Source organism: Tympanuchus pallidicinctus, unplaced genomic scaffold (assembly GCF_026119805.1).
Source record: "Tympanuchus pallidicinctus isolate F22 unplaced genomic scaffold, pur_lepc_1.0 scaffold1, whole genome shotgun sequence".
Taxonomy (NCBI): domain Eukaryota; kingdom Metazoa; phylum Chordata; class Aves; order Galliformes; family Phasianidae; genus Tympanuchus; species Tympanuchus pallidicinctus.
Genome location: NW_026294618.1, coordinates 62,882,838 through 62,909,872, shown reverse-complemented (window position 1 = coordinate 62,909,872; position 27,035 = coordinate 62,882,838). Strand labels below are relative to the sequence as shown.

The 27,035-nt window shown below is 37.8% G+C and overlaps 1 protein-coding gene across 7 annotated transcripts in view; it reads left to right on the top strand.

Annotated features, from left to right (window-relative positions):
* STXBP5 (syntaxin binding protein 5) overlaps positions 1-16,109 on the top strand; it is a 105,499-nt gene extending 89,390 nt beyond the window's left edge. For all 7 annotated transcript variants that reach the window (XM_052672972.1, XM_052672982.1, XM_052673026.1 and 4 more), the window contains 6 exons: positions 1,998-2,237; positions 3,618-3,987; positions 5,811-5,976; positions 6,750-6,861; positions 9,109-9,329; positions 10,398-16,109. In XM_052672972.1, the coding sequence (XP_052528932.1) occupies positions 1,998-2,237; positions 3,618-3,987; positions 5,811-5,976; positions 6,750-6,861; positions 9,109-9,329; positions 10,398-10,439 (1,151 nt within the window). In that variant the 3' untranslated portion in view covers positions 10,440-16,109. The remainder of the gene's footprint in view (positions 1-1,997; positions 2,238-3,617; positions 3,988-5,810; positions 5,977-6,749; positions 6,862-9,108; positions 9,330-10,397) is intronic.
* Positions 16,110-27,035: the final 10,926 nt, after the last annotated feature.

Below are 27,035 nucleotides of genomic sequence, written 5' to 3'. Positions count from 1 at the left end.
TCCGTTGTCTTCCGTGAATCAGTTGTCTGCTCTCCACAGTGCCTGTATTGTCTGACCAGTTAATTTTTGTTGACATTTTTTTCAATACATCTGGAATTTGTACGTATACTTTTCAGATGTTCAAGCAGCTGCAGCCAAAGAAATGTACCTGTTATGCCTATTGCACTAATTGTATTTTTCTTGGGAAAAGGAGAAGGCTCTTACCTGAACTAAGACATACAGAAAGTATGTTCACAAATCATAAGTCAAAGGAGTAGAATTAAAGAAACCACTTGTACCCTGAAGTTTTGCTAAGCTGCTAGGATTTGGGTTAGTTTTTCTTTATGAAGACAGTTTACAGTTGAGTTGCATTTTTATATTCTGGATGTATCAATGTATTTCAGCTTTTTTTTTAAACCTTTTAAACTACATAAGCGTTTTTATCAAAACATGTGTTTTAATGTCAGCAAAATTCGAATGTTTGACTATATTCAGAGTGATTAATCTGTTAAAGTTACAAAAAAAAAAAAAAGCAAGTAAATATTCAAACCTTAAAGAAGCGTCTTAAGAGGTTGTGGTCATCAGAAGAATTACAAAACACAATCTTTTTCATCATTTTCGATGATTAGACTTTCTTCCATTTGATTTGACTTCTTTTTCTAGACATTGGTTTTAAATATGAAAACTTGATGTCAGCATTTGGGTGTTGACCTTCTTAATGATTGGTATTTTACATTTGAACTAAGTTAGAATAAGCAGGACAAGAATTTTTCTGTCCTTGTTGGAGTGAGATAAGTCTCTCCTGTGATATTGTTTATATTTTTAGATGTCTGCATTCAGTCAGTTGAAATTTAGTTTGTATATTTTTTCAAATGTAATTCCTTGTAGAAATTTCTGCAATCGTTTAATGAAATTGGTATGTTGATACTTTAAGTCCTGCTTATGAAATGTCACTTGCATCCATACTCCATCCAAAGATCCACAAACGTTAACTTAGTTTTAGGAAGTCATGATATGACATGCATCAGACTTGTGCTGGTAAGGATTGTCTAGTGCTAAAATTTTGGAATTATGTATTGAGAAAGCAAAGCATTAATTAGAGAGTGTACAGTTAGATTCAGACATGCTGATGTATTAAGTATTGCCACGTGCAGACAGCATATGGCTAGAATAGAGAGCATAATTTCTAATTTGATGGTTTTTGTTAGTATATGAATTCACAATGTAAAGTGAAAGTTACTTGCTAAGCAGAAAATAAGACATCCTGAAAAGTTTTGGTGCCACATTGTATTCAAAACAGAAATCTTTAGCTTTGCATACCAGTTCCAAGTAGTGTTTGGTAGCCTTGAATGCTTCTCTGATTAAAACTTCAGGTGTGTGTTAATAGGCCAAGATCTCCTCTGGACAGTTTACTGAAGTGGGACAGTACTGAGAGTCATTACAGATTATCAGGCTGTCTGGATGTCTCTTTTCTAGGAAGTACAGTGACAGGACAAATAATGAGAATCTTAAATTAAAAAAAAAAAAAAAAAGAAAAAGAAAAAAAAAAGATTTATATATGATGTATCTCAAAAAAAAAAAAAAAAAAAAAAAATATTTAGATTAGATAGAAACTTCACAATGAGGGTGGTGAGGGACTGGAACAAGTTGCCCATAGTGTGGATGCCCCACCCCCGGAGGCATTCAAGGCCAAGTTGCATGGGGCCCTTGGCAGCCTGATCTAGTTAGTTGCAGCCCTGCCCACAGCAGAAGGTTGGAACTAGGTGATCTTTAAGGTCTCTTCTAACATAGTCCATTCTGTGATAAGTCATTCATGAAATTACCTGATTGCTATCTCTGCAAATCTGAGATGCTTTGTTCAGAATAAAATACTGGAAACCAAATCAGGAGATACAATTAAGGAAAAATAAAATAGTTGTAAAAATCAATAGAATGATGCATAATATTTTATGCTAAACAACAGATCTTAATTTTTTTAATTCCTATATTTAGTTCTATTAATACTGATTTATTTTCAGATGTTAAAGACAACTCTTTCAGCCGATCCAGGAGTTCTAGTGTAACTAGCATTGACAAAGAGTCACGTGAGGCAATTTCAGCTCTTCATTTCTGTGAAACTTTCACAAGAAAGGCTGATACATCACCTTCTCCATGCCTGTGGGTCGGTACCACCCTCGGTACAGTGCTTGTCATTGTACTGAACCTACCCCCAGGAGGAGAGCAAAGACTTCTTCAGCCTGTTATTGTTTCTCCTAGTGGTGAGTACAAAGTAGATGGATACTCAAGTCTGCGAAGTGTTGTTGTCCTTCATGCTTTTTTTAATAAACTTTTTCTCAATTATGGATTAATTGGAAATTAATATGTACTAGCTAATAAGTTTAACAATCTAGGTTGCTTTCTTTATGACTAGAATTTTAAAGTTGCAAAGTTGATAATACGATCTTATAAAGTATAAAAATATGTAACTATACATGTTAAGAAAAGCAGACTTTCTAGCGTTCATACAGTCAGTCACTATTATTAAGCAGTGGAGATGTGCATTGTAAGTATTTCCTAATTGCAACATAAGAAGATTTTAGTGAATAATGAAAAAAGTAAAAATTAAGGGCTATGTACTTTAATACTTCAACTATTAATAATGAAATATTCCTTTGAATTACTGAGATATCTTGTTTTGTTTTACTGGTACACAGCAAATAATTTTGTTGTAATGATATATTAACGTTTTTTTTGAGTGATACCTAAACTAAGATAAAAACTGAATAATACACTGTTAGGAATAAATTTGGCTTTCCTACTACCACAGTTTCATTGCAGAGCGTGATGCTCTCCTTTACAATGAACCCCCAGATGGCATCTGAACATGAAAAATTGCACCCCTATTTGACTGAAGTAGTGATATGAATAATATGATCGCTAGACCATGTTTGCATTAACAGTATTCAGATTTGGTAATGTTTTATGTTAAAGACAAGGGAACAGACTTGACAGTATGTTGAATCATCAGAGCTGCAGCATGAACCTTACAAAATGCTGCAGTATGTATGATTTATTGTGCATTTAATAAGTTTTCCTGTTTCTGCTTCTGTGTAATTAAATGAGTGAAAGAAGAAATGTATCAGCCTACAATTGGACACACAAAACAGTTGAGAAGAAAAACATTTTCTTTCATTTTATGCTAGAGAGAAGTAGATTCAAACGTTAATACAGGAAAAAGAAAAAAGAAAATAAAACAAGTTGCCAGTTTCTGAATCCATTTTGAAGGAAAAGTTCTCACTAATTGTATTTATGGTACATACTGAGTGCACAGGGCATTCCTCCAGAAAGAATGAAATGAGTTGTGCTTGACAATGAAATTTAGTATAAATGTGCGTTCCACCTTTGTTCTCCTAATAAATGTATACATTTACATTGATGTTAATGGAGTATATGCCTATGTATTTAAACTTTGAGAACTGTTTTAATAACTTATTGAATGCACTTGTGTGCACTTGTACATGCTTCAAGTCTGTTTTGATAGAGGCAAGTCTTTGCTCTAGTTTAGTTTTCATTCTTCTAGCTTCTTTAAGGAGTATTTTTTTTAGTTTGAATGACAATTTAAGACTGTTATAGAAATGTGCTCTATTTATATTTCCTAGGAACCATCCTGAGGCTAAAAGGGGCAATCTTGAGAATGGCTTTTCTGGATACCACCGGATCTTTAGTCCCACCTGCACATGAACCCTGGAGAGAACACAATGTTTCTGAAGATAAAGATGAAAAAGATAAATCGAAAAAGCGACGACCGGTCTCAGTGTCCCCCTCATCGTCTCAGGAAATCAGTGAAAACCAATATGCAGTGATATGTTCTGAAAAGCAAGCAAAAGTTATTTCACTGCCATCCCAGAACTGTATTTATAAGCATAACATAACAGAGACTTCTTTCGTTCTTCGTGGAGATATAGTATCATTGAGTAACAGTATTTGCCTTGCATGTTTCTGTGCCAATGGACATATTATGGCTTTTAGGTAAGGTATAATTGACAGTAATATTTAGGAATATATACATATATAAGATATGAGTCTCCTCCTAGATGAAAATTTCTTTTTCCAGAAGAATATGAATAAAATGGGCAGTCAGCTCAGATGATAATGAACCTCTAACATTGGGAGCTGAATATTTTGATTAAGTATTCCTATTAATTCTGCCTTTAACGCAAGTTTATCATTATCATTAACAAGTTTATCATTTTGACTCGTTAACATAATTCAACAATTAATTCCAAGCATTATATAGGTTTTTGAACTGTTGAGAATTGTCTCAATAATGAATTTACTCCTTGTTGGAAAAACCTGTCCTGAATCAGACCTTCAGCTGACCAAGCTCTGCATATTTTTGTGCAGCTGCTACAGTCCTGTCTGCTTCTCAGTCATGTCTTGAGTTTTCTGTTTTGTTCTGTAGCTTGCTCATGTCTCAAAGGTCAGATTAATTGATAGCAATTCTAGTACAAAAAAGTCATAAACATTGAGAGGTTTCATTTACTGAAATGTGCGTAGAAGTAATTTTGAAGGTACTAATGTCATCTATTTAATTTTTACCTGTTCCTTTTCTTAAATGTTTACAAATGCTCTTTTCATTCGGAGTAGTATTTGAGGGGAAAAAAAACTGTGGCAAAGCAGGTTGCCTCTTACTAGTATAATCCTAGGAATATTTCTATTTTAGATGCATGCTGGACAAATGTGCTATCACTGGTAGCATGCTTACAGAGGAGCGTTGCTTTCTATTTCTTAGAAAACAGAATGTGGAATTAGCACTGAACTCATGTTATTTATTATTCTTCCTTTTCTTTGTGAGTCTCCTGCTATTGGACAACATCCAGTAAAATGCCAGCCTAACATTTAGAAGTTTTGATATCACCATGAAGTAGAGCAGAAGACAAAAAACTTATTTTAGCCTGCATGGTATTTTTCCTATATCATAAGCTTCAGCTTCAGTTTCCCCCTTTACTGCTTTTTTACTCTTTAGAAATAATAATCTTAGGCAGATTGTATCTGCAGCAGAAGCTGCTTAATATATTCCTGATAAATGTGCAGCTGACATGTGAATTCTATTTTTACAAAAATTTCCCAGAGAGTATTTTTGAGATATGGGTTCATTTAAGGTTTTGTTTATCAAGACATAAGGCATTCAGTCACTTCTTAGTTTCATTTAGTGTTTCTTTGAGGAGAGAAATGTTTAGCAGCTTGAGCGTTATTACAGCATGAATGTGTATCATCTGTTCTTCAGTAGCCTAATGCAGTAAGTTCTTCATTTATGTATGGAGAAAACAGAACAAACAAGGTAAGCAAAACAATGCTTTAAGATGATTTCACCTTAAATACGCAGTCAGATGAGAAAGAGCAGGCATAAATTCACAAGAATGCTGTTTGAGGTTATTGAATTTTCCTTTGGAAGCACTGTCTTCATGTATTTCCCTGGGTTCTTGAGGCAACTCTTTTGGGGTTTCAGTTTCAATCAAGAAGAAAATCTTCACCTGAGAGAAGAGGCAATTGTATATGAAGGGGAAAAAAGTAGAAATTTATTAAAATATTTCATTAGTAATTACTGGATAATGCTTTAACTATACCTGAGATTTACGTATTCAGAATATCATTGAAATGATGCTTTTGAATGCATTTGTGATGCAGATGTCTAAGTTTCTCTCTTGAGGTTCTTCCTTAGAGTACTGCATGTTTATGTTTGCGGGTTTTCTAGTTGTATTAAATGATACCCTGTTTATACAGTACTTGTGTGACCATGAGGAGAAAAATAATGCGACGTCCTGTTACTTTTTGTAATTCTTTCTCTTAAGTTTGCCAAGCTTAAGGCCATTGCTGGATGTGTATTACCTGCCACTCACTAATATGCGAATAGCCAGAACATTCTGCTTCACCAATAATGGACAAGCACTCTATCTTGTCTCACCAACTGAAATACAGAGGCTCACCTACAGTCAAGAAACATGTGAAAATCTTCAGGTAATGAATAATAAAAAAACAAATTTGCTGTCTTTAAACAATTTGCTGTCCTCCAAGTAGTTCAGTTTTAAGTTTACAGTACTTATAATAATTAAATTTGTCTCTTATGGTTTGATTTTGCTTATTGCCAAGTCTTACTCAGAGTGAATCATTTCCCTCACTCTTTACGTTGTACTGTTATCCATCCTCTTGTATTTGGAATGTGTCTTCATTTCCTTTTTAGTCTGTATGTATCTTTGTTTAATATGTACAATTAATAGAACTCTTATTCAAGTGTGAGATGCATGCAGGCATAATTTGGGATACTAAGATACAAGGAAGCTATTCTGTTGCCAGGATATTAACAATTTGAACAGATTCTCAACAGTGCTTCAACCTGCAAGTTGTATAGAAGGTGGATATAGCAGAATCAGTCTGCAGGCTCTGCTTTGATGCTACCCGTGCATGTGATTATTTGTAGCTGCAGTTTTAACTGAACAAGATCAAGAGTGTTTCCCAAGTTGAGGGGAGAATAAAGCTTTGCTTGAGCACATTTTTTTGAAAATATTCCTGAGCTGTAAGCTTGCAATTGTCAGGACAGATGGTTTGGACAGATTTCCTAATAGTTTTTTATTGTTACTTCCTAAATAGTGTCAGCTATCTACTGCAAAGGCAGATGCACATTAAAGCATATTCAAATTCAAATCCACAAAATAAATGTCCAGAGTGACAGAGTACTCCATTAATTTGTATACGAAATGATGTATGCCTTCTTGTATCTCTTCATTGCCAAGGAAATGTTAGGTGAGCTCTTCACTCCTGTTGAAACACCAGAAGCACCAAACAGAGGGTTCTTCAAAGGCCTCTTTGGAGGTGGGGCACAGTCACTTGACAGAGAAGAACTCTGTAAGTTTTTTGAATTCCTTTTTAATCTGTTATTTCCACCCAGATATTGCCTGTGCTAATAGGACATTCAGTTTTCAAAGAGGAAACCAAAAAATGGAATGAGGAGAAACAATGCTTTTTTTTAAATACTTTTTTATAGCTTTATATGTTGTACAACTTACCAACAATAGCAAAAAATGAGTTACTGTTTTCTCACAGACTGCCTTACGTCATTTATTCAGGATTGGATGATAAAGCAATAAATGGGACAACCAGTCTTATTTATCTTAAGTGTATAGCACTGTCTGTAATTCTCTTAATGTTGCTAAACTGAAAGAGGCTGGTTCTAGAGAGCACTGTTTTGGACAGTGAAAATTAAGAAAATTAACTCTATTATACTTCCGTTAATTTCCTAGATTCTTTTTCATCGTTTGACTTGTATCTTAGGAATAAAAGAGAGGGCAGAACTGTATGATATCTCATTCAGTTCTGGATGATACATTTCACATGTGGCCAAAATTGCATTGCTTTATAATTTTCTCATTGCTTTTTGAATACAGATTTAATAAATCTTTTGTTGGTTGTATGCACTATTTGAATACATTCAAGGGGAAGTAAATGAACTTTTACTTAGTCATGTATTTATCAGATTAAACATTATGTAATGTAACTTCTATTGGTTTAGAGAACTGTTCCCTTCTCAGCATGAAATACTGTTATAAAACAAAAAAAGATTCCTCATAATCTCTTCTTTTTTTTTCTTTGTCAGATGAAAATAACCAATAATTAATCTTTATTTCTAATGCCTTTATATTTTGAATATGCCTGCATATATCAAATAGTTAGAGACATTTTCCAATTTAAATATTACATTTGCAATTGTAAACATGTAATGCTTTGAAAGGTTGATAAAGTTATTTGATTAGAGAAACCTGCATGTAGAAGTTACACATGTAACTAGTGTAACTGGGCCAGGAAAAAACTGCCCATTCACGGCAAAAGAAAACCACACTTGAAAGATTATCTTTTTCCATCACTGTGAGTTTTCACCATACTGCATTGACTCTTCTGACCTATTTTTAAGGATATCACAAATGGGTTTTATAATCATCTTAGGCTTTGTGGTTTACAATAGAAAACTGTTTTGGTTTGAGTTGTCAGAAGGAAAATACTGAACAGGGAGGAAAGCTGGATGAATTGTGACCTGAAAATGAGTTCAGTGACAACTGGGACATCTGAAAATGTCTTTGAAGTGTTAGTACTTAACATTAGGATCATGGCAGAATCTGCCTGTAGTAAGTGAAATGACTTCAGATGTGCTTCTCAAGAAAAAAAATGTTTATAGTGTTAGTTGAAAAGAATTTTTTTCTTTTTAGAAGCATGAAATCGAAAACCTGAAATTCTGCAATAAGATTTGTTAAACATTCATTGTTAGAGGTGGAAAAAAAGAAGTTAACTATAATTGCACTGTTTAAAAATCAGAGCTACAAAATAAATCATCTGCTTATTTTACTTTAGCACCCAAAAAGACCCTTTGGGGCCTCCTCAAATTTCTGTAGACTATACATATCAGCTTGAGAGAGATTGATACCTCCATTAAAGGTCTAGACTGAACAAGGTGGCTGATGTCCCATTAAGAGCAAAGGAGATGTAGTCAGCACAGTCACTAGAGTGATAGCTGTTCAGTTTACAAATTATGTGTTTATTTTTAGATGAACTGATCTTTTCCTTATGTATGTTATTTTCTTTTTAATAACATGGTCTGTTATGTAATGGGAGCCATAATATGTGATTGTTCCATGTCTGAATCTAAAACTGAGCTTCCACCAAAGGAAGCTTATGCTGATAGAATCATACTCTCTGACTATATCAGCAAAGCCTTTAGAGAATAGACCACAGCTTGTATAAGCAAAGTTCTCCTGTTTTGCTGAATTCGTAACACCTCCCTGTGAAGCAAGCTATGTTGTTTAAAAACTGTTTTGCCGATATAATTCTGTTAATTACAGTGATGCCACCGCTGTTGTGAGCATTTTACTTTCACACTTGAGTTTTGACAAGGTTAAAATTGTATAACATGCCTGGAAGCTCTGAAATATGCTTTAAAATCTCAATTTGATTGAACAGAGTGGTGAATATTGCTCATATACATGCTTATGATGAGGTACATGAAAAAAAACCAGCTTTTTTATAAATCAGTTACATTAATGTTTATGTAATAATGATAAGAAACCTTACTTCTCTCTTTTTCTGCCTTGAAAATGCCTCCAGTTGGAGAATCAGCATCTGGGAAGGCATCAAGAAGTCTTGCCCAGCATATTCCAGGTCCTGGAGGTATTGAAGGTGTCAAAGGAGCAGCATCTGGTGTAGTTGGGGAATTAGCACGAGCCCGGTTGGCACTGGATGAAAGAGGACAGAAGTTGGGAGAACTGGAAGAAAAAACCGCAGCTATGCTGTATAGTGCTGATTCTTTCTCTAAACATGCTCATGAGGTAATTTCACTGCATGTTAAACTGAGGATATTACATTCATTGACTATTACAAGCTTTACAAGTAACTGACTTCTGCTTTAAAAGCGTTTTAAAGAAGTCTAAAAGGAATACATTGTCATTTTTTTTTATTTAGCAGTTGTTTCTCCTAATAAGTATTAAGGTAAGCAGCTTTGTCTTTTGGCACAGTGGTCTGGAGTAGGCCATCTATTTGAGTAGTGTGTAGACTTCCAAAAGGGCTGCTTGTTTCCCATTACTGAATGAATTTGTCACTGAATTAGATAATCACAGAATCACAGAAACACCAAGGTTGGAAGAGACCTACAAGATCATCCAATCCAACCATCCACCTATCACCAATAGTTCTCTCTAAACCTTCAACATCCAAACATTCCTTGAACACCTCTCCAGGGTCAATGACTCCACCACCTCTCTGGGCAGCCCATTCCAGTGCCTGAACAGTCTTTCAGAGAAGTAGTATTTCCTAACATCCAGCCTGAATCTCCCCTGGTGCAGCTTGAAGCCGTTCCCTCTAATCCTATCACCAGTTACACGAGATAAGAGGCCAACCCTCAGCTCACTGCAAGTTATTATAGAGAGCAATAAGGTCTCCCCTGAGCCTTCTCTTCTCCAGACTGAACAATCCCAGTTCCTTCAACCACTCCTCATAAGGCCTGTGCTCCAGGCCTTACGTAATTAGTAATGCTCTCTGTGGGATTCCTGTGGTACCTAAGAAAGATCCAGTTGTATGCAGATTCCATGAATCCAAGCTTGTTTTTCCCTCAGTTAATAAAAAGGATAGCTATTTTCTTAAGCTTAATCTTAAGATCTGTTCATGCAGATCTCTTTCCATGCCCCAAACTCCAGTGCAACCCTCCTGTTCTCTCAAAATTGTTTTTCTGTCAGAGACCAGAAGATCAGCAGAAATGTCAACCTTAGAAAATTTATTGTGCCAAACACTCACTGCTGAATAATGAAGCTTCATAAATGTACAGTTTATTTGTATCGTACTTTTTGGTGCATAACAGAGACATTAATTAGAAACTGTTTGTTGTGGTTTTTTTTTTTTAGATGATGTTGAAGTACAAAGACAAGAAGTGGTACCAGTTCTGATGATGCTCATTGATTACATCGTTTAATTTTGTCCTGATGAAAAAATCTTGGTTTTCATTAATTTTGACAGGAACATTGAAATTTAAAGGAGTATTCAACATTGGATAATGTTGTTTCTAGCACAAATCACACACTGTTTTACCTCAGCCATGGCTTTAACTGAGGAGCTTTATATATAAGAGAAACACACACAAAGATAGAAAAGCTGAGTGTTTCTTCGCTGTTGGATAGCTGAGAGTTGGAATACAGAGCAGGTAATTGGAATATGTGGAAAAGACATAAAGGAAGAATGTGGTGTGATGGGCAGGGGCAATTCAGGGTCAATCCTGTGTTAATATCTCATGCCAAAAGTTTTTGTGCTGTTGTACTTGCTGCCAGTGTTATACCCTCCCTGTGAGGAGAGGCAATAAATCAGGGGTCCAAAAGCTGGAATAAAGTTGTTTGTCTTGCTGGACAGTAGCTGACTTAGGCTTACCCTCTCTAGGACTCACTATATTTACCATTATTGTTGAAGAAGAGCGGAAGCTTGCTGTCATTTCTTTCATCAGAAAAGCTGGAAGCTTGGAAGATTTCATGTTGAAAATTGTATACATAGTTGACCTGTGCAGTCTTTTCTTGGACCCCAATCTGGTATTGTTGTATTCACATCATATTCTGTGAAGTGCAAACCAAGAGAATACACAGTTTTTGCATTAAAAGAAGTCAAGTGAATATGACTGGAATGTGTCATGCTGGGAATTTTCATTTGTGTTATGGATGTGCAGTGTGAAATGTGGTAACATATTCATTGTGGTAAGAATACTTCAACTTTAGTTTGGTTTCATATTACTTTTTGCCAAAAATAGTTATTGGTTCAGTTCGTGTAATGTTTAGAATTGGCTGTGGGTTCTATTCATGCTGTGAATTTTTATAGAACTTTAACAGAATGTATCTTTACAGCCATTAATTAAAATAGCTGGGATAGTTTTGCTTAAAACTTAAGTTCTGGATGCCCCTTTAATCCTTTACTATTAAATCAGATAATCTTGTACTCAGGTTTTCAATCATTTTTACACACCGTGGAGGTGCTGATGCATGAATAAAGGCAAGCATCTACTATTCAATAATTGTCAGGATATTATTCAGCTGATTTCTAAATCCTGCTTGTAGAGCTATTTTACAAGTACCTATCTCAGCCCCACCACGTGCTAAAGGCAGCTTGCCTGAAGTTTGGGTTTAGTCTCTAAAGCGGTGTTTTCAGTTATGTGGGAAATAATGTGTCCACTAAAACTTCAGAAATTGGTGAAATAATCATTGAGTTGGGGGAGGTAAATAATTTAGCTGAGTGAACGTGTTAATGGGTGCTGCACTGAAGCTGCAACAGTGGGGTTGACCAGAGGTCTTTTAAAATAAATGTTTGCATTTCAGAAATGAATTTGGCCTCCGTTTTCCTCAGAAAGGCAGGAGTAGTTACCAACTGTTTTTATTTTACAAAAGGGAATGCTTAGAAGCTGGTAGGTCATTCTGTAGGCCATTTCTTGCAATATGGTCTGAAATCATTTGAGCCTGCTTGTCCAAGTACCACATTATATGTGTGTTTTTTTTCACACGCATTCCAAATGTTATTCAAGCCGAACACAGGCTATAATTTGTATTTTAAAGTTATTTTTCAGGTATGTAGATATGTGATCCTTACAATGCACATTAAAAAGATGCCAAATAGTAATGCTAATAATGGTTCTTAATTCATTTTTAAAATTTGTCACTCATCCCAGCAAATGCACTTTGGGTTTTGTAGCACAAATTGATAAATATTATGATTTTCTCAGTCATTGAATAGCTTGAGTTGGAAGGGACCTTAAAGATCACCACTCCTGCTGTGGGGAGGGTTGCCACACAATAGATGAGGATCTGTTGTGGCATTTGGTAAAAATAAGTGAATTTTTGTTGTCAGTATGAGGGCATACAATACCATGTGAGCTGTTCAAGGACCTTAATGTATTTGAACATCACCATCTGAATGTGCAGCATTATGATTTCTTGACATCTCTCTACCATATCTATTGAGGCAATGTTAGCTCTGGTTACTTAACTCTGCTTTCTACGTGTACTTTTTGCCTCTGCCTATTTTATGTCCAACTAATGCATATTTAAAACAGTACGATTTTGTTTAAAGTCCAGGTAAATTATGGTCATACAATTCACAAAAAAGAACCCTACCCTACCTGATATTTTGCATCCTTCCTTTTCTCACATTCATAAATTGGAATGAGCGATTATTATTGAAATTGGTGAAATAATACTTGGTGAAATACAAACCATATTTCAGAACATCCTGAAAAATTAGCCTGGTTAGTCTCTGGGGGGAATGGGAGATGGCATAAATACACAGAAAACTGTCTTATAATTTCAAAGGAAAATGGCCTTGGCTTGGAAGAAAAGCATAATGAACTTTCCCATTGCGATACATTTGTTGACCACCAGCAAGCAAAAAATGAGGCAGTGAGAGACCATGTGCCAGGGGAGAGTAGAGGTTTGTTTGGTATTACAGCATCTATCGTGCTTGAATCTTTTGTTGCACGTGTTTCTAGGAATGAAAGCTAAAGAAAAGATAGATTGTGAGATGAATACAAAAATGGTTCTTGGTCAGTAACAGGGGCTACGTACAATCTCAGTGTAAAATGTTTCTTTTTCCTTCTCTGTGGAAGGAAGTTGATCATAGACGTATCTTATTCTGCTCTTGGTGGTGCACCTTCTGTACAGCAAAGTACATTAAAATCCTTTTGGGGGGAAGCACCCCTGATTTTTTTTGCTAGCATTTTAGTTGTGTGAAACTTTTTTAGAGTGTCTGGAAAATTACAAGATGCAATTGAGCTATTACTTTTTTATTTTTTTTGATGGAAGTGTAAGAAACTGCTGCTACCTATCTGTTTATATGTAGTGTGTCTCATTAGGAACTGTAAACTGAAGAAGCTTTTCTTCACCTTAGTCCTGCCAAATTGTAACTTCTGAATGTTGATATGTGTAAATATGCGTGTATTCCAAATAAGTCTGAAAGTGTTACACCACAGGCATCTCCAGTGATTTGTTCTTCAAATGTAGTAATATATAGTTGTGCTCTTTGTCTGTCTATATACAAAGATTTTTGCCTGAGGTGGTATTTACATGACAGGTGATGTTAGAAAGCTACATCCAAAGGAGGATTTTGGAAGCAAGTTTCATCTCCTTTTTCCTTTTCATTTTCCTTTACTCTTTTCCTTTTTTTTATTTATTTTCTTTTAATTTCCTTTTTGCTTAATTAATAGCACTGATCTTACCTGAATGTTTAAACTTGAATTTTTCCTGCACTTTAATTCAGTCATGGTATTTTATTCCTTAATTTTGTTTCTACATTTGTGCAATTCAGGTTCATTATTTGTATATAAGTGCACACATTCAGTGAAGAGTTTAGAGCAGATTACTTTTGGGCACATTTGCTAATTATGTGACTATAATTTAGAATGTGTGTTTTCTTAGCAAAATATGTATATACAAGTATATACAACATAGAATCTAATGAAAAGCACTTATCCTGTGTCAGCATTGAGTTTATAAATTACTGCAACACTTTCAGATTTGTTACTAGATAATACAATAAAAATCTGTTATATTTATACATACTGCTTAAGAATATACTTTTAGTTTTAAATAATTTTTATATGTACACTTCTACCTTTAATTTTAAAAAGACTTATGTTCAATTTTTAAGTCAAAGTACTTAAAGTGTGTATATTATCCATAGAAGAAGTTGTTTTAAGCTTATGAATACATTCATATCTCATATCGAGATGATACAATTACTAAGCAATGAAAACAAATAGCCCATTTTGCTTTGCAGAAAATAATCATACTTATTTTTATTTCCCATTTCGAACATTCTTTAAAATTTCCCTAAGTACAAAGGGGGAAGATAGTGCATTCAGAAAACCAGTGGAGCATCATTTTTCTCTCACCAGCTGCAGTCTGTGGCTGTCCAACTTTCCATGACTTTTCTTTTTGATTTTAAATGATTATATGCAAGAATTTTCAGCTATATCCTTTGGACTCTTAAAGTTTCCAAAAATCTACGTGAGGTTTGTCCAGTGCAGATTTCATCTGATTAATCTAATCTACAAGTTCTTCTTTTATACATCAGCTCTTTACATGTAAATCATTTTTTCTGTATTCCAAATGTGTGTCGAAAAACCTATAGCCTGTGACTGAAGTGCCCCTTTCCCCTTTCTCATCACAGTTCCACATACTCCAAAGAGGGGTGTGTGGTGGGAAAGATGTGCAAGGACTTGCCAACCTCTGCAAGTTTACAGGGTAATTTGTCAGTGGGATTCTTCTTCATACTAGCTGATTTCTTGCATAACTCATTGAAGTCTTTCCGGGCAGATGTTGATGGCTGCGCTGCTGCCATGAAGTTTTTGCGTACTTTGTAGACAAAAGGGATGATATTTGGAGGAGAGGAAGTAAAACAAAATGTATGGGGTAGGTGAATCAAGTGCACTGGTCTTATTTGAGTTTTCATTGAGAAGCTAATTTAAGCTGGGCCAGTTTCTCTTTCTTATGCGTGTTATAAAGATGTGCTATCTATAATCTGTTTTATTGCTGTTCCAAGCCAATGGGTGTAATGTGCTTCTGTGTTCTTCTACACTCTCTAAGATTTAGGCTGAAAGATGTTGGTGTTAGTAAAGAAGAAAGGAGACGGAAACATACAGCAGTCAAAAGAAAGGTGTCAATCAGCAATCCTTTTGGTTTTTTATGTAACGCGCCTAGGAATGTTTAAGTCATACAGACATAGGTTTTTTTGACACTTGCTTTTGTTTTCATTAGTACCTAAGTTACATATTACCAGGCAAAAAATAACCAGAAGTTAAACTGTTTCAGTTGAAAATACGTAAGGAGTTGTATGTGGATTACCACTACCATTCAGTTAATAGGTGATGCAAAGGGCGTGGGGTGGGAACATGTTTTAAATATTCCCTTTTAAATAAAAAAAAAAAAGAACTGTAAATAAGCAGTACTACGTTATTTTAGACCTGAGCTCTGCTATCTGTAGTGGTTAGAACTAGGAAAACATGCTGCTTTCTAGTTATGCTACTGCTTCATTGTACCAGCATCACGGGGGGGGGGAGGGAGGAGGGAAGAATCAGTAAATTTTTCTGACATTGCCCACCTGTGGGTAAGCATGCTTGAAGTGTAGCAGTTCTCGTTTATGTATATCTTAATGTGTACATGTATGTTTTTTCTTTGTTCATTGCAACTTATTTTCATTTGAATCTTGCTGAGCCCCACTAGCTCTTCTGAGGGTGATTACTGGAATATGCATTTTTAGGTAGGGTTGCAAATCCATCTGTCTACAAATATAGTTTCATATGAACTGCAAACTGTACTGTTACAAACACAACTATGTTAGATTGCATAGAGTTATTTTACTTACATGTACTTGAACTGAACTATGTCATCATAACAAAGTTAAAAAAAAAAAAAAATTAAGTATGGAATATTTTTGTAAATAAAAATACCTGTGCAGCTGGTATTTTAAATTTAAAATGTATTATACATTAATGTTTCAGAAAAAGATGTTCATATATGTGTATATGAATGTGTCATTATGCTGAAGGGCTCTGATTGGGCAAAAATAAACTATTCAAATCTCTCCTGAAATGAGTCTAACTTAATGTTTTTCTTTTTCCCTTTAGCTGTCTGGAGCACGCAGTAACTCTGGACTTGCCAAAAGTCTTAATTTTGCTTGCGGTTTTGATATCCCTTATAAGTGGGAACATCTTGCAAGGACAGCTTGCAATCCATTAAATTTTGTCTGCTGTTTTGGGGAGGAACTTTGTAATCATGCCCTGAATTATGCTGAATCTGAAGAGAGACTGAGACAGTAATTCTGAGATGTGTTCTGAGGTGATTGCTGCACCTCGGAGAAAGTCTTATAATCTCATGGTGTCTCTTCAGGTAGTAAAATATTTCAGTGCTGGTGGGTTTTGTGTGAATTAATGTAGTCAAGACACAAAATTTCATCTGTATGAAAAATTTACTGGTCCCAGACCTTTACCTCCTTTGTTTTCTTCTCTTCTAGTGCCTGAACCCTAAACTGTGTAGGACATGGAGTTGTAAATAGGATTGAAATATATGTATATCTGTTTTAGCAACAGTCCAATTACACAGATGTAACTGTAGTAATCTTCTGCCTTCATCAGCACCACGGCAAAAGTAACTTCCTCCTGAAACTGTGTGACTGCACATGGTATCAATGGAGTGACAACAGCAGGGAGGGCATTGGCCAGCTAAGGCTGAAAAGTAAAATTCACTTTGATGTAAAGGAAGCCAGGATTTGATGAATGCCACATAAAACTTCGTCCTTCTCACCTGTGTTATCACAGTTCTGCTACCAACTTTAAATGAAATGTGTCTGGGCCCTGCTGACACGTGAGGATATGCCCATTGGTATTGAGCTGTGCCACTCTGGATGCATTGCAGATGCAGATTCTTTATTAGGAATGGTCCCTGGATGACTCTGCATGGGACATGAATGGGAGGAGGCTGGGAATTCCTATATCAACGTGGCAGTGGGCAACTGAGGGTCCACTGCTGAGGGGCAAGTTCAGATGTAGCTTGCAATGCACCAGAGCAGAATTCCAGTTTGCTGGCTGCTTTTCACAGTAGGCAGTTAATGTTCCCTTAGCACTGGCTTGCTGAAGGCTTGCATATGTAACTCGTTGTAGCAGCAGAGTCCTTTGCGTTTCTCCATAGAAGACTGGACTGAGTCTCCCTACCTCTTTGCTGGGAGGTGGGGAGCTGCATGCTATGGCTGGCTGAGACCTTCAACATTCAACACTCACTTGCAGCTGTACACTGCTCAAAGGGGGGCGATGGAGGGCTATAGCAAATCCACTGTCAGCAGGTAAGAGGGAAGAAATGCATTCTGCTTTTGAGCAGGTGAGAGCATTCCTGCATCTTCCTGCTCTCATCAGTGTGAGCAGAGTTCCTGGTTTGGTGAAGGGTGGTTTGCAACCAAAGAGTCAGGCTGCATATAGTTTTGATAAGGATACCAATGCTTCTTCCTAATTAAGTAGATATGATGATGAATTTTATACAGCTGTTATTTGTGGTGCAAGAGGCTCTTGGGAAGAATAATGTGGAATGCAGTCTTATCTATGGGTGTGAACAGAAAGCAATCTCAAGCTGCTACTTCCTGATTCTCTGGGGTATCTTCAAGTCTATCATAAAAGGCACTTTCTGAGGTGATGTTGTCTGAGTGTCAGCATGCCGTCTACCAGCTACAGCGCTTTTGGTTTTCTGAGACCAAGGAGTGCACAGTCCATTGAGCTAAACTGCACGTGAAGCTTCTCTTCATTTGTATTTACCATCTTTAGACATGCACATGCATACCATCTGTGGTACAGATCAAGCAAAATATGTGTAGACTTCCAAAAAATAAGCGCTCAGCCATGTACCATATTGTGGAAAGCCAATTTCAAGCCTGATAACCCCGCTCCTTGTGACCTGACATGGGGGAACAGCAAAGCTGTCACAAATAATGGTTGTCTGCCATAATTCTATGTGTAGCTGATGGCAAGAAATGACCCCAAATTTCTATGATATCTGTAGGAAGGAATTTCTTTAACTTCATGTTAGAAGCTATAAGGTTGGGTCACATCATAAGCTGTATGTATTGGTATATTTCTACGATTCTTAGTCACAGTCTGCTTCCTTCTAGTTGCTACAGGTGGTTTAAAAAAGTGGGGAAAAAATGTTCTGAGCCTGACCACATTGGCTTCAGCATGGCAAAAGTACAACTGCTGTGGCTCAGATTAGGTAGAACAAGGGGGTGAGGTTTGGCTGAGCCACTTGGCAGAGAACTTGTTGATTTCTTGTAGCTTTGGGGCAAAAGAAGTCTTGTAAAAATGCACTTAAAAGGAGACAAAGTGTGGCGGTTCCGATATTCACATATTTACAGGGAGCTGCTTCTTAGCCTAAACAACAGCATGGAAAAAGAGAAGCAGCACTGATTGGGAGAAAAAAAAGAAAAATCCAAGCAGAATTGACAGTGTTTGGCATAGCAATGCAGCAACATGAGATGTGGCATGCTGCTATAGCTCTGCCCGGGCACAGGGTGCTGCACAGGCAATAAATATGGAGACAAGCAGCTCATGCTTGCTGCTGAGAAGAGCAAAACAAAGGAAGGGAGGACAGCACAGGAGGAGGACACCAGCACAATGCAGCAGATTTCCAAAAAGGTCCTCAAGAACTGTGATGCACAAGGAGACAGAGCGAAGAGTCTGGCATTGCTGCCTCCTCCATCACATCCAGACCAACACTTCTGCCTTCCTCCAAGGGATACAGGTGGGCCTTTGTACAGAGCTGGTGTCAAGAGGAAAGAAGAGGGGAGAGGAGGTTGGGAGGCCTGAGAATGGGCCATGGGGAGGCCTGACAAGTCACGGCTGGCTTTTTAAGATCCTGGGGTGCAGGGGAGGAAGGGGAGCAGGCAGCCAGACTGGGGTGGCACCTGCATTGTGACAGGCAGCAAGAGGACATGGGGAAGGGATGGCTGCACTGGCCAAGGGCAATGGGAAGAGGTCTCTGTGGGGAGAGCTGGTGCTCTGACGGTACAGCAAAACTTGACTTTGCTTGCCGGGGCCTGAAGTTTTGCAAACATGAGGCATCACTGGAGAGCCCCGAGAAGCAACTTGTTTTCTCTGACCAGCTCACACTGTTAGTTTTCCTTTTGAACTTAGCAACAGTGCACAATAAAAGGGCAATCTCGGTAGAGCTGCTCACAGCCTCTCACCTCTTGGGCTTTGAGAAAATCCCCAGGATCAGGAGGAGCCACACCATCGTTTGGGTCCTTCAAAACCTGGGTGAACCCAACCCTTGGGAATGCTGTGCACTGTATAATCCTGCTCATTGCTAACTTGTGTTTGTGGGGAAATTCATGTTTATTAGAGGATGCTTTACATGGGCTACTCAAGTGAGGGGTTGAGAGTTGTAGCAAAGGGGAAAACAGTCATCAAGGTGTATCATTAAGGCAGCAGTGTGGCTTTTTACCTAAGCCGGACTTTAAAATCCGGAGCCCCGGATTATTTAGCAGTTATTATGGATGATCAATAGTAAGGATCGCACAAAATGAGATTATTGGCTCCTCTACATTAGGATTTGATAGCTGACAATGTTTTCTACATTGCCACAACTCTGACACATTCCTCCCAACCTCTCCAAGCACTGAACAAATCTGCTCTTGTCAGAAGCACAGCCTTTGGGCTCCTGGGCTGTTTTCAGTCACCTCAACACGGTGTTTTCTCAGGAGTTTTTAAAAATAAAAACCAAGTGCCTTATAGTAGGCTTCTATTATAAAATGTCATTGTGTGTAGATTACAGATTTTGCTAGAGTTTAACAGTCAATCTTTTCCATATGAGTGCATGCTTTTGGCTGGGAAAGCTATTATCTGAATATAATGGCTTTCTTTTCAAGCCAAAAACTATGTATGGAAGGCACATCCAACTGAAATGAGAAATGCTGCATTATTTCAGGTTTTTGTACAACTGCTCTTATTTCTGACAGTGGTTTTGCTGAAGACAGTGGTTTTGCAGAAGAGATGCAATCTTTCTTAAATAGTCTATAAATAATAACTAAAAACTGAATTGGAGGCAGAATAAATAGAGACAATTAATTCAACTGAAAAAGGCTAATTTTCATTCTGATTGCCCACGGCAGCACAGAATCAGCCCAGACCAAAAGCCGTCCCAGTTACAGCGTGTGTGCTGCAGGATGGGGAGAGGTAGCACTGCTGGGTCTGTGCATCTCCTCTTGTTGGACAGAGAAGCAACTAGAATTTGTAGGAGATTGCTTTGCATGTGACGTGACCCTTCCCTGTTTAGATCAAATGGTGTCAAGAAATCAGTTCTAGAAATTCTGTAAACAACTGAACCTTAAAAACAAACAAACAATTCTAAATCTTAGTACTATCCAGCGTGCGTTTGTACCCTTCATTGCTGCTGTTAACTGGTTGAGAACTTTTCCCACCCTATTTTTTAGCTTATCTGTAATCTGTGTAGACTCTAAGAAGCCACGCTAGCCTCTAGGCAATGAATATGATTTGTTTATTCAAAGAGCTTCCTGAAATCACAAAACTGCAGTACTGTATGTTATTAAAAGATAAAAAAAAAATGTATTACTGTCAGGTGAAGGGTCAATGTCATGTCCCTGCTATGTTTGGTAAATTCAGATTTAAAGCCAAAAGAGTCTGGAAGATACTTAACTGAAGGCATCGTATTCAGCAAAAATATCTCATGGTACCATGCTTTTTTCTGTGCCGGGCTCCACCCAGTGTTGTCAGGGGAGAAAAATCACCCTTCCACGCAGCTGCCTGTCAGCTTAACTCTCTGGATACCTACAGTAAATTACATGTTGTACAACAGCGGAATGAATGCAGAGGAAGCCCATCTGTGCAGCGCGTGTGTCTGGCTGTGGGGAGAGCAGGGCTGTGCAGGTCTGGTAGGATTGCTGAAGACATCCCTTTCCAGTCATGGGATGTGGTTCTGCTCTCTCTGAAAGGAGACTTTTAAATGGCATTGGTATGTGGTGTATCTCAAGGGGAAAAGGCAATAAAAGTTGTTTAAGTCAAATGAGAGCGGATGTGACTGGATATTGTAAGAAGTTTTTCAATGGGAAATCAGACGTCATTTTTATATGACTGCATTCCAGAGGGAATATTCTTTGAGTTTTTACTGCAGGACTTAATTAACTTGTATACTTTGTTTACGTACCTGTATTTTCCTTCGATTTTAACCCTTCTGAAGGGTTTCTATAAAGCATTTTTAGAAATTGCAATTATAACCTGCATAATCATTATTCTTGATCTGGAAAATTATTGGGAAAAAAAAAAGAAATCGCTTCAAGTCTACTTGACATGCTCATTTCTAGTCCATAATGAAGGCAAAGCAGCCCAGCTGTAACTTTTTATTAAAACCAAAGTATATAGAGTTGAGTGGTGGGGGGAGGAAGCACAGCAGTGTGTTAGAAGCACGAGGCAATCTGTTCTGCCAGCTAAATTGTAGGAATCCATCACATTGCAATGAGATTCTCAAAGGCAATTTAGGTAACTTTGTTTGATATACTTCTCAGAACAGTAATGGTGACAATAAACCACAGAGAAAACAATTTACCCTGTTTCTGACGATTATTCTTTCAGTGTTGTGGCGACCCCATTAAACAGCCACGTGCATTAACAAAATCCAGCGTTTCAGCCAAGGAGAAGGGAAGAATAACAATGCCTAAATGGGTTCATTCTGAATCTAATAGCCAGTTGAAAAACCTATAAAGTTTTTACTAAGCATATAGATTCACCTAAATAGGCAACATTCTTACTTATTCTTTCACTAAAGAAAAAGATGAGATGCTTAAATCCAAGGACTCTTCCACAAAGGACTTGAACGTCTTTCACAAATCTCAGCTACTGGAAACTGCTTCTGCAATAGCATTTTTCTGACAGCAGAGGATCAAGTATTTAAAATGCGTAGTTTCATTATTTCACGATCAATTTCTCTCCTGCAGAATGAAGAAGTGCAAATAATTACTTCTGCGTTCCTGACAAAGAGGCACACGATTTCTTTGCCCCCACGTAGCGAGGCTGCCCAGCCATCAGGTACATCTGCTGCAGTTGTTCTCATGAAGAAATTAACGGCTTTTAGTGCCTTGGTACGATAGCGTATAACATCAGCAGCTTACGATAAGCCCTATTCTCAAGTGATTTTGCTGAGACAGGAGTTCTGCTGACTTTCTGTATGAGCTCACGGACACGTTTCTCCCACAGCAGCTCCTGCAGACGTTAACAAATCACATTTTGTCCCCTGTGACAGCTGGAGCCCAGCGGAATTCATATCGTGTCTCATCTCCACTTCAGCCTACCCAGGCATTATAATTGAGCTGCAGCTCCTTGCTCTCCCTTCTGCCTCTAGAAGCTTGCAGCTTCATTTCAGGATGTCCCTTTGCAACCCCAGCTGCATTTTCATTACTTTGTGCTTTATGGCAGAGGGGTTTTTTTTGTCTAGTGTAAGACAAAAGGGGTTTAGATTCATTATAACTATAAAGTAATCAGTTATTAGCAATTCTTTTTTGGCATACTAAAAGAGTCACTGCTTAAAACATCACAGTCCTAGGGTTTGGCTCCATCTTAAGCTGCGGTCTATTTCACAATACAATTTGGACAAGGTCCTCAAATATATGGCTGCTTGATGTTCTTTGAAATTAGTGGGAGCCAGGGTTTTTGAGCACAACTTTTGGCTGCCTGTCACCATGCTTGAGTGTCTACCTACAGTGAAGACTCCTGTCTGTGGAGCTATGAGCTCATTAAATCCTAGAAGTGAAATGTTATCACGGCTGTTCTACCTCCCTCTCTGGGAGGGGAGAGGATGGGCAGGGGGCAGGGAAGGAATGGCAGGGCAACCACCAGCTTGGCCCCTTTCCTTCTCCACCAGCCAAGGACAGCACAGCCCATGCTGCCCAGTGCTTGTTTTCCTCTACCATGGCATAGTTACTGCAAAGAAATTAAAACCATAGCAATAACTCAATCAAAGATCATTACTGAAAAGCAAAAGCAGAATCGGGATCTGTTTTCAGAGGCCAATTACAGCAATAACTTTATGTAACCTCCATTTTTCCCTTTCCCAGGATTTGAGGCTCTGCATTAAGTCTTCACGTCAAGCAAAGTGATTGTTTGTGACCTCAAGAAAATGACTGTGCAGGCATTTTATGTTTTTATTGGAATTCTCCTTGTGGTTTGGAGCCAGACCTCTGTGGTAGAGTGGTATAGATGCTGTACTCTGTGCTAGACCATACAGCCCTGGTAGGGCCAGCACTGAAAAAAAGTTTTCTTCAGTTTGTCCAGGACAATGGCAGTGGGTGAGCTCTTGTTACAGCTGCTTTGCACTTAGTATTTGTGAGCAACAATCCGAGAATTGAATGTGTTAGTTGTCTGAGGAGAATTCTTTTTCTTAGAGCTGTTCATCAAAGCTGTGTTACGATCATTATGTCTCATAATGTTTTCAGTCTGCCACTCTACTTGTGATTGCTGCAAAACAGAGGCAGCCGTTCTGGTTCCAGTCCACCTCACGCACTGCCACTCTCATCATACATACCAGTGGAGTGTCTGCTGCATCAGGATGAAGGGTTTGTTGGCAGCCCACTGACGAACAGTTGTTACCAGTGTATGTTGTCATATCCTGGCTACTGTACCCTAGCTTGTGTGCTCTCAGTATCACTGACAATTGTTCATTCAACTATTAGAAGTGTGCAACCATTTGTGAATGTCTAAATTAATGGCAACTAATGTGTAACGAAGTTTGTAACAAATGAAAGGCCAAGGAAATAAAACCCCGTGTTGATAGACAAGCTCAGCCTGCTGTCCATTTTCCATCAAATTCCCCCCAAAATCTGTTAATCCGGGATCAGAGGTAGAAAGTTTCCTAGTTACCATTTCTTTTTTTCTCTGCACTTAAAAGTTTCTAGGAAATTTAGTAAATGCGGACATAATGGCAGTTAATGTCATAATGGAAAGTTAATCTACTTCAGGCCACAGAGATTTGGGGCAGATGAGTCAGCAAGACTTATTCTGAAAGAAATCCTTTCAGGGAATACAATTTGGCTTAAAACAAAGAGTGTTGGTGCGGGTTTTTTTTTCTTTTTTTCTTTCTTTCTTTCAAATCTAGAACAGAAATACAGGCAGCTATGGAGGAATGTTGAAGTTCAGATGTTAATGTATGCTAATCCTTTATGTTTTATGCATAAAAGATTTATGCATTTTTATGCTAGCCTGCAACATCGCAAATAAATCAGAGCAGATGGAGTTTCTGTTTTGGATTGCGAAAATCTAGGCCACTTAAGACAAAATAGGTTTGATTTGTATGCGCTGTATTTTCTCCTTGCCTGTCCCCACACACATTGTCTTCTGCCAGTGCCTGTATCCACCACTGCTGTCCCAGCTTGCCCCAGTGCCCCAGGTGCTGCTAAGGACCACTGACTCCACAGGACCAGTGGTTTGTTGCTGCCATACCCATCCTCCTCCTCCTTCTGCCTGCAGCTCATCTCAGTAGCTTCCTCTGCAGTACTTTACACCTTCCAGTCACACCCTCATCTCTCTTGTCCTCAAGTTCCAGACAGGACCCTATTAATCGTGCTTTGTGGGGTTACCCCCCCTCTCTGGCATGCATATCTTTGTTAGGCTTGCTAGGACTGTTGTTTGGATACAATTACAAATTCCAGTTCTGTTATCAGAACTGGAATGTATACAAATGTTGGGCAAATACAAACTACAATACGTTTGTGAAATGAAATGAATCAAACTTTTGATTTGAATTGTTGCGAGATACAGAACTGTAAAAAGAAATTGACAGGGCCTAACCACGTTTCCTTTGGTCAGCAATCCCAAATTTAATGCAAAGAATTCACATGTGTATTTCAAAATTTCACTTGAAAACAGTGTTTATCATGCAGCACTCTGAATTCAACAGGAAAATTGCTGCTGCATTTCCAGCTGTCAGCCAGGTCAGAGGGGCATTGCTCTCCTTTCTAACAAACTCTCCCATGAGACTGAAGGCTAAAGAATACCTTAAGAATTTTGATGGACAAGTAATCCACTAGTGCTGTTTCTTTCCATTTCAGACATTTGTCAAATACAATAGTCTCATCTTAGTTGGAATTAAGCATTTTAGAGTTTCTACCATAAATAAGTCTTTCCATAAAGAAAAGAATATAAAACACTTACTTTCTCTTGAATTTCACCTTCCTGAGAGCAGGATATCCTCACAAATAATTTTTTTTAGTTCATTGCCTAAGAGCTGTCTAACATTCAAGAGCCACCCTTCATTCAAGTGTCTTCCTCCAAAGACAAAACACAGAATACAAAAATATGTTACTGTAAGAGTATGCATTGTTTCGTACTGTGTGGTCAGCATGCATTACTCTCTCCTAGATTTGTTTTCATATGATGTACAGAACTACCTCTGAGCCTCATTTGCTTTACCTTCCCTGAAGTTTTCAGAATTTCTTTTGGGCTAGGTCATGAAAAAGGTGAAATGCATTCTGGACACAGCCATAATAAGGCTGTGTGTCTCAGTTAGATGATTTGAGTTCTGATGTCTTCAAAAAGCCGCTGGATTGAGAAAAGCAAGAAAACATGCATGCTCAAAGAAAGCCCAAAATAACCAAGCGACCAACAACAGCAACAACAACAGCAACAAAAATTAACATAAATTGCAATCTGTTTTGGTTATTGTGGCTGTTCAGGTGATATTCCTCAGTTTTTATCTAGCAACTAAACGGACCTGAAGCTATGCCTAATGTGGCTTTCAATATTTTAGAACTGGGAGGTGGTTCATTCTTTGGGAATACTCAGTGCACCTCAACCTCAGTGTTTTCTCTCTCATAAGGTCTCAAAGTGCTTTTTGGATACCTTTTGAGATTTGCTGACCTTGTGCCATTCCCAGTCTTTGAAATAGTATGAATAGATGGACAGTGAAAGGGCCATGCTTTAGGGCTGGGATTCAATTTCAGAGTTCTGGTGTTATTGCAGTAAGTTAAGCACAAACAACAACACTTAATTCTCTCTTTCTTCACCTCCCTCCTCATAAAGCAGCAGCTGTGACTTCAAAAACAACACACAGTACCAGATATTAACTCAAGTTTCATTTGAACTAATTACATGAGCAGTGTTCCAGGGTCCTGTCTACATTTCTGAGCTTCATCCATTTAATTTCTTCATTCTCAGCACTAATCCATGTCAATAGCAGATGAAATGCAGATCTAGCAGTAGTCTTGTTGTTCCAGTTGTTTTTATTTAATCTTTCATGAAAACCAGTCTTAAAGTGCTCAGCATTTCTCATCTTCTCAGCTTGAGCTAGCTCTTCAACATTTCCCCTCTAGCATCAACAAAGATTCTACAGGAAAAAAAAACAGAAAATTAAAGGCCTGTATTAAGCCACTTCAGGAAACAAAGGAGAGCTGATGGACAAGGATGTGCCACCAGTGGTGTGACTTTCTGCTCCAAGAGAAACTCTTGTGTTGTCTCTACAGACCTCACTGGCACTGGAGAAAAAGAAAACAGCTGAATTCTGCAAATAGAGCTGGAAATTCAGTAGGTATTTTTTTATCTTTTTTTTTTGTTGTTGTTGTTGTTAACAGGTGATGAATTATGTTTGCCATTGTATATTTCAGTATGTAATAAGAGTGGCCTGACAGGTTGCAATTGATAGGATGGAAATTCTCAAGAGATTTTGATAAGATATGGTCACCTAGGACTTCCATGAGCACTCTAGGCATTCTTCCTCTTACTGCCTTTCAAAGTACAATCTTCAGTTACATCTGTGTTTGGTTGTTTTTTTTTTGTTTGTTTCCTTTTAATCAACTGCAGAAATTAGAGAGGATGTCACTGCTGATATTCTAATTCTCCGGCTGGGTGTCTGGGATCTTTGAAAGATTTTGCATACCCAACCTCCTAAAGCTGCACTTTGTTTTTGCGCCTTATGTTGTTTACCTTCACTGCAGACTTACCTAGGCAGAAACCTAACTGAAACCTTCACTCTCCTGCT